Genomic DNA, 7,966 nt, shown 5'->3' with positions numbered 1-7,966 from the left:
AGGGAGGCTCCGCCCTTACATGTGATGTTGACGAAATATACTAACATGTCACAATAGATGATAATGTGGTATGATGACATAACTATTAGATATTTTTACATTCCATATCAATATTACGTCAACATTATGTGAACATAATATGGTAAGTGGTATATTGACTAATCACAACTAATCAGAGGTTAGTAATAAAAGCTAATTTGATCGAAAATTAAAACATAAAGATTTGATTGAACGAAATAGAAAAATGAGGACTTATTTGAGTATTTTTAAATAGTTTAAAAACTTTTTCAAGTATTATGTTAAAAGAAAAAAAATCTCGTCTGACTTAAACTTTTATCAAATGGTGGTTTAAAAAGTGGGATCGAAGTATAGTTCTTTGAAGAAGGATAGATACATTTATTGTTAAATTAAATGCTTAAATAACAGTACTTGGACCTAATGAACGCGAATTGAGGTTTCACACCGTGGAGGTTTATTTACCCACGTAAGGTGCTTGTGAACAACTCCTCGTGGTGGATGGGGACGGTTGAGTGAAGGCTTTTGAAATTGAAATGTGAAGACAGCAGCTTCCTTACAAAAATCAGAATACTCTTTTAAACTTCCAAGTTGGGTTTCTTTCTTTCTTTCTTTATGTACCAAGAAATGTTGAGGTATGGTAGTTGAAGTTTCCCATTCAGATATTTGTTTTGCAAGTGAGGTTTGGTTTAGCTCTCATTAGTTGGGTGAGAAAAAAAGTAAATGAGTGATACAGAAGAAACCATGGGAATCAATTAATTCACGACTTTTCAGCATTGTGTTTTGAACCTATAAAAAGTGGAAATAGTGTTGTGTTGGCCCTCGGGAATCCTGAGATTAGGACTTGTTTGGACCATGGCTGAGGTGGAGAGCTTTGACAATCTTTTGGCTAGTAGGAAGTTATTGGAAACTAGCTTGGAGAATTCAAGAGCTCTTGCCTTGGCCTTGGACAAAACTGGACCAAGATTAGTGGAGATAGACAGAAAGTTGGCATTTTTGGAAGCTGCTATTCGGCCTAGCTCTTCCAAGAATTGCACATTTGCTGCTATTAGAGATCATGTCAGCCTTGCTCTTGGCCCTGCTGTAGCAGTTCTGAAGATCTTCAATTCCATTCGCGAGCTTGAGAAGTCGCTGTTCTCAGGCCCATTTTCTGATCTATCCTCTTACCTTTCAACCATTAGACAGCTTGAAGGAGCACTAAAATTTCTCACAGGCAACTGCAACCTGGCAATCCAATGGTTAGAAGGAGTTATGGAATTCCTGGAAGATAATTCTGTTGCCAATGGTAAGTACATCGTGAACCTTAGACGATCATTAACAATTTTACAAGAGTTGCAAGCAACCGGGGAACATGCTTGTCTCTCTGGTGCATTTGACAAGCTGGAAATTTCATTCAAGCAGATTTTGGCAGATAATAGTGTTCCACTTGCTTTAGCCTGTCTAACAGCAAAGCAAGCCTGTGATGCAGCAACACCTTTTCCGGTGCCTATACTTCAGAAGTTACAGGCGATTGTTGAGAGACTGAATGCCAGTAACAGGCTTGAGAAGTGCATGTCCATATTTGTTGAAGTTCGGAGTCTGAATACTAGAAAAAGTCTGCAAGCTCTTGATTTGGCGTACCTTGAGAAGGCAATCACAGATTTTGATGACGTCCAGGATATGGAAAGGTGCATAGAAGAGTGGAGCAAGCATATGGAGTTCATTGTGAAGCATGTGCTGGAGCATGAGCACAGGCTCTGCAAGGAAGTCTTTGGAAGTACTGCATCAGGCGTTTGGATGGACTGCTATGCGAAGATTGCAGCCCAGTCTGGAATTCTTTCTTTCCTCCAGTTTGGAATGAGCATTGCTGAGAGTAAGAACTGTCCTATCAAACTCTTGAATTTGTTACGCATTTTCTCAGTTCTAGAAAATTTGAGAATGGATTTCAACAAGCTTTTTGGAGGGGAAACTTGTGTTGAAATCAAAACCATGACAAGCGATCTGGTCACGAAAGTTGTTAATGGCGCCAGCGAGATTTTCTGGGAACTTCCAGTACAGGTGGAGCTGGAAAGACAAAGTTATCCCCCTAAAGATGGAGGCATTCCAAGGCTGGTAAGCTTCGTGACTGGCTACTGTAATCAGTTGCTCGACGACAAATACAGACCAGTCTTGACCCAAGTACTGAAAATCTGTCACGGTTGGAAACATGAAAAATATGAAGAGGGACTTGTTACCAACCAGATTTACAGCATAGTAAGAGAAATCGCGGTTAACTTGGATGCTTGGTCAAAAGCGTATGACCAAAGGCCATTGTCCTACATATTCATGTTGAATAATCATTCTCATTTCCACAGCCTGAAAGGCACAGAGCTAGGGAATCTGATGGGAGATTCTTGGCTAAGTGCTCATGGACAGTACAAGGAATACTATTCAGCTCTCTACTTGAGAGAGAGCTGGGGGAAACTTCTTACTTGTCTAAGCCAGGATAATCCAGTTTCATCTGATTTGCCCAAGAGGCTGAAGGCATTCAATGAAGCCGTTGATGATATGTACAACAAGCAGTCCAATTGGGTCATCTTCGACGAAAGCTTGAGACAGAAGATGCACCAGCTTGTAGTGCAGGCTTTGGTGCCTGCTTATAGAAGTTACTTGCAGAAACATAGCCTTCTAGTCGAGCACAGTGATACTACTTCTAGAACTGTAAAATATACGGCGAAAAGCTTGGAAAACATGCTTAACACCCTCTTTCAGCCATGGCAGATAAAATACCGGAGCACCATAGACTCACATTTCACCGGTAAACAGAGAAATACAGAAACCAACCAATTTCGCTTGACACTTACAGCTGTGTAACAGCAGGGCTCCGTATGTTTTCATCAAATATAAGATTAAATTCACCCTTTCTTCCTCCCTGTTTACCTTGTTGAATTCATGTTGTTGGAATGCCATATGGATGACTGCTATCCATCGTAACATTTGAAAAAGGGTAGGCCATTTACAGTTGACAATGGTGGTTGATGAGGCAGTTCAAAAATTTAAATATTTACTGACATCTGATATCCGCCACCTTTTTCCAGAAAGTCTTGTTACTGTTTGTTCGGCAAGAGAGTTTAAGGAATTTCATCGAACTCATGTCTTATGCTCTGAAATTAGATTCTAAAGCAAGAAATCGATGTTGCTTGGCGGTTCCTTTTGCCTTAAAAGGTGAGGTTTCTTGCTTGGATTGATTGCGGTTTTGTTCTGTTTTACTTGATATATGGTGGAAGTTAGGTAAGAACTTAGATGAGCTGACGGAACGAAGTAAACCAAACAAGTAACGACATTTAACAGCCTTAGGCCTCTGACCTTGCTTTTTTTTTCTTTTTTTTTTTTGTTTTGAAATGCCTCCGACCTTGTATATTCTTCATTTGACAGTCGCTGTCCCGAGGCACTAATGAGAAGTAGCTACCAAACTTCACAGCCAACAATGTCTTAGCACCTCTCAAACTTTCAAAATTTGTTAGAAATGTTAGAATTGCAATGTTGTGTCACAGTTATAATGCGAAGTTGTGAATCCCACATCGACTATACATTAAAATACAAATTAAGTTTTTAAGTGTTCACACAATGTAAGATGGACAAAAACGTAAGCCTTTTGAATCCTAGCGATGACAATGGACCTTAATATCTCAAAGGGATAACCATGAATTCCACATCTACTATATATTAGAATATAAACTTTTTATGCAATAAAATCAAAACTGAGAAATTCAATGAATCAAAACGAACAGGAATTTCTTTTTGCACACATTATTGTGGTGCGGACAAAATAGCAACCTTTGCACTACAAGTTTTCTTAAACCATTAGGTGATAATTTTCAGTTTACATGCCATTTAGATTTCATTCTCTTCATTAGCTGCCAAACTCATCAGATTTTCCAAATTTGGAGGGATAGTTGGACATTCAAACGACAGAACTGTCCCAAACCAATTGGTTAACAGCATTTTACCGAAGGTGCTTCATTGTTTGCAGACCGGGACCAACCATAACTACTGAATCAGTCTCCACCAATTCAGAGACCGGGACCAACCATAACTACTGAATCAGTCTCCACCAATTCAGAAACCTACTCAGATTTAGGCTCAGGGTTTAATTGATGGCATTATGCATAGCTCTATGACATCACTGTGAATTGTCTAATACCATAATAGACCATACATCCTGGTCCAACTTTCTACCATAATCAAGATCGAGAAAAGTAAGTTTTCCAATCATCGAATCATTGACTCAAACCCATGTCAAAGTCCGCGCCGTGGATTAAGGGGGATACATCATACCCATAAATCCCATCCTGCCTGTCCCTAACACCAAACTTGAGACTTCCAAGATGATATTCCAAGTTCTAACCACTAGGGTAAAAGGCAGCTGTTGGTTAAAAAGGTACAGTTCGAGACTTTTTGAGGTTTTGAATATGAACAAATTTACACGAGCTATCAAAAAACAAACAAACTTACATGATTTGCTTTGAGCAGCATCTGAGCAGAGTGCATCATTTCGAAGAAAAATGAGACTGAACAATAAACTACAAAACAAGTATCATCTTCCGCATGAGAGTAAAGTGAAGATGCATTAAAAAATCTAGCATTTCCTGTAGCTATTAACAACAATTTAACTAGAAACAGAACCTAAAAAGAAATGTCACTTGAATATACAGAAAGCCTCTTAGCGTATAAAACTAGTATCCTTTTTGTAAGTGGAATCCGAAGGAAAGATCCTATTCCTATCTCATACGCTATTAGCAGCAGAACAAGAAAAAAAATGCTTTATAAGTGGCAACAAAAAATGGACCAGAAACACTAGCAAAAGAATTATATTGCATCCCAAAATTTTACAAGGTTTTTCAAAGAACTCAAAAGAGCTTTCAGTTAGAACTTAGAAGACTATCGAAAATATGAGAGAGCACAGACTTCCAACTTAACATCAGAGGTCTAAGATAAATGGTTATAATGGAAAAAGAGGGAATTAGAAGTTAAAAGTGGGGAGGGAAAAGAACTAGAGTCCATAGAGAGAGCATCCTAGTTACAGCCCAACCTATGCTCTCGAAGGCTACCCTCCAAATTTAAATTTGCAATGGTGATCTCTTGCCGTATTATTCAAGTATACCCAATACCTTCAATTCATGGACACCTGTAACTAGCTTCACTCAGTCAGGTTAATCATATCACACGCTTCATAGCATAATTCAAAATGCTTCCTTCAGATGGAACCTCCTTGCTATATCCCTAGCACTGTCATACTCATTGCGCTCAACCAACATTTTCTTCAACCGACGAGCTAGTCCACCAGTCTCACTTTCAGTCACACCATATGCAAGCCTTCTCTCCAATGTTTTTCCTAACAACAACACACAATCCACCAGCGGCTGCAACTTGTGACTGCACAGGTTTCTTTAAAACAAATAATCATGAGACAGAAGCAGGGGGGAAGATTCAGACTCAGAGTGAAAAGACGTCATTTTTAATTAAGTCAAAACTTATCAAACCAGTACACTTGCAGTATATGTCCCTTAAAAAGTGAAAGCAAAGGAAAACTGCTGCATTTTATGTTACGAATTGTACATGTATAACTTCTGAGAGTGTGTGTGTGCATGTGTATATTTCAAGAGGTGTACATAGTTTTGAAAAGATGAGTAAAAAAATGTTTGTAGCACAAGACAAGGAGAAAGAAGAAAACACAGATGAAATAAACAATAATCCACGGTTGGGAGGGGGAAGGGGTTTGCAGGGCCGGGATGTGAGACATTTAATCAAATTTTGTAGATTATACGGCAGTGCCAAGTGTAATTGGACCATGCTTGCTCAAATTTACTTAGTTCAATAGGCAAACAGATGCACCATAGTGATTACAGCAGGTGAAGATAAAGTGATTAAGGAGACTTAATGCAACCTGATTAACTAGATTATCCATTATTAACAACTAGGGTGTCCTCTCAAACAGACATTATTAATACCTGGAATCTTGTGTGGCATTTGTGCCTGCCCACACCCTGATAGAGAAGCTACAATGCGTTCTGTTCTTTTGACAGCATATTGAACATCTGAAGTAATATTACGAACATGAGGCAAAATTTTACCATACAAAAGGTCATCAAGAGCAAGCTTCTCTAAAACTGGCAATGCCAGGATTTCCTTCCAGAAGCAAATATTTCTCATCAAACGAACAGACATCCCAAACTGATATGCAGCAACTAGTGCAGCAGTTGGCTCAGCCTTCATCACAAGTGGGCTCCATGTTGGGACCTTTGAAGTAAATATTAAAGAAAAATAACATTAACTCTCTAAATTAACACAACATTTATTCCCATATAAAAGCAGGCATGTACACAGACACAGATATGACAGGCGCATACAGGCACTGACGCATTTTGCAGATGTGCGCACACACAAATGACAGAGAGTTAAAACATCCAAATACCATAATATAGGCAACAGCTTCGCTTAGACCAGTGCGGATGGTAACTAATAATTCTGCTAAAGCCTCACTAGAAGCAGGAACATAATCTATAATCAAACTGATTTAGAACCCATATATGCTAACTAAAACCAATGCGCGCTCTGGCTTTGATTCAATTGAGTCTTACGATGCAGCAATCCCCTTCATAAAATCTTTGCAAGGAAGCAAAGTAAAAACCACTCCAAAAAAACCAACAAAATAAATCAATTCCAGATTTAATTTAGCAAAGATTATTTAATCTTCAGATCACTTATTGCAGAAGAAAGAAACATGAATGCATAAAGAATACAAACAAAACTAAAATTAAATGAGAATTATTGATTTAAAATTACCTGATTCAATGGATTATTAGAGAGAAAGACAAATATGTTTTCTTTTTTTGAGAGAGAGAGGTGGGTGATACGGATAGGATAGATTTCGAGGTTTTTATACAGTTTTTAGAGTGAAGGAGACCTTGCACTCCGAGAAGAAGAACGGTGGCAGAAGGAAGGGGAAGAGAAGAAAAGAAGAAAAAAGTAAAGGGAAAGAAAGAAGAAGCCGCTGCCTGAAAGGCCTAGGCCGGCGAAGGCGACGTCGTCGGGAACCCAGTAAGGGTTTAGACGAACGGGTTGACTGCTGGGGTCAGTGGGAGAAAAAGAAGGGTTAGGTTAAGACTTTATAGGAATACCAAAACCACGTCGTTTTATAGATAAAAAAGAAGGGAAACGCAGACGCGGGTCGGATTCACTCAAATCCAACCCGGTTCAGCTTTAGGCTTAACCGATTTATTTTATTTTTGTAATTTCTTTTTTAAGTATGAATTAAATTTATGAAATTACTTTTAATAAGAATATAAAACGAAACAATTTTTTTATTAATAATAAAAATGAAAAAATTAGTTGAATAAAGTTAATAATGACTTACCAAAATTATTGGGAATCCTAAAATTATTTTCACAAAGTGGATTAATTTTAAATAATTAAAGGCATAAGATAAAAATGTAGTATTTAAAATTGAAGATATTTACAAAATTTCATCATTAAACTTAAGAAAATTTTAATAAACATAAGTAATTTTCATTTTATTTTGACTTTTAAAAAATATTCATTTTTTTTAACAATTTTATTACATAAATTAAGCAGCTTATGAATAATTACTTTCAATAAATTACATTTTCTCAATTTTAATTTTATTTTACTATTAGAATCATGTAATTAATAAAATATGATTATATTAATATTAACATGTATTAAGATATAAAAAATCAAATATTTTCAAAAAAATTATTTAATAAAAAATTTTGCTTAGTAAGACATGAGAAAATATTTTTAAATCTTGATATTTTAAAATAATTATATTTAATTTATTATTTTTACTATTATTTANAAAAATTTTGCTTGATAAGACATGAGAAAATATTTTTAAATCTTGATATTTTAAAATAATTATATTTAATTTATTATTTTTACTATTATTTATAATATTTTTAAATTTTGATTA

At 36.5% G+C, this 7,966-nt stretch overlaps 1 protein-coding gene and 1 long non-coding RNA gene across 2 annotated transcripts; one reads left to right on the top strand and one right to left on the bottom strand.

Moving 5' to 3' along the window:
* LOC18595674 (exocyst complex component EXO70A1) lies at positions 656 to 3,122 on the top strand. Its single transcript, XM_018122581.1, has one exon. It carries the CDS (start codon positions 871 to 873, stop codon positions 2,845 to 2,847), a length of 1,977 nt encoding a protein of 658 aa, XP_017978070.1. The 5' UTR covers positions 656 to 870; the 3' UTR covers positions 2,848 to 3,122.
* On the bottom strand, positions 4,818 to 7,106 carry LOC18595673. The gene is made up of 3 exons (XR_001928307.1): positions 6,820 to 7,106; positions 5,985 to 6,273; positions 4,818 to 5,421 (listed from the first exon to the last, which is right to left on the bottom strand). It is a non-coding gene; the product is annotated as an uncharacterized LOC18595673 (long non-coding RNA).

Source organism: Theobroma cacao, chromosome 6, assembly GCF_000208745.1.
Source record: "Theobroma cacao cultivar B97-61/B2 chromosome 6, Criollo_cocoa_genome_V2, whole genome shotgun sequence".
Lineage (NCBI taxonomy): Eukaryota > Viridiplantae > Streptophyta > Magnoliopsida > Malvales > Malvaceae > Theobroma > Theobroma cacao.
This window is presented reverse-complemented; position numbering and strand designations above follow the sequence as displayed.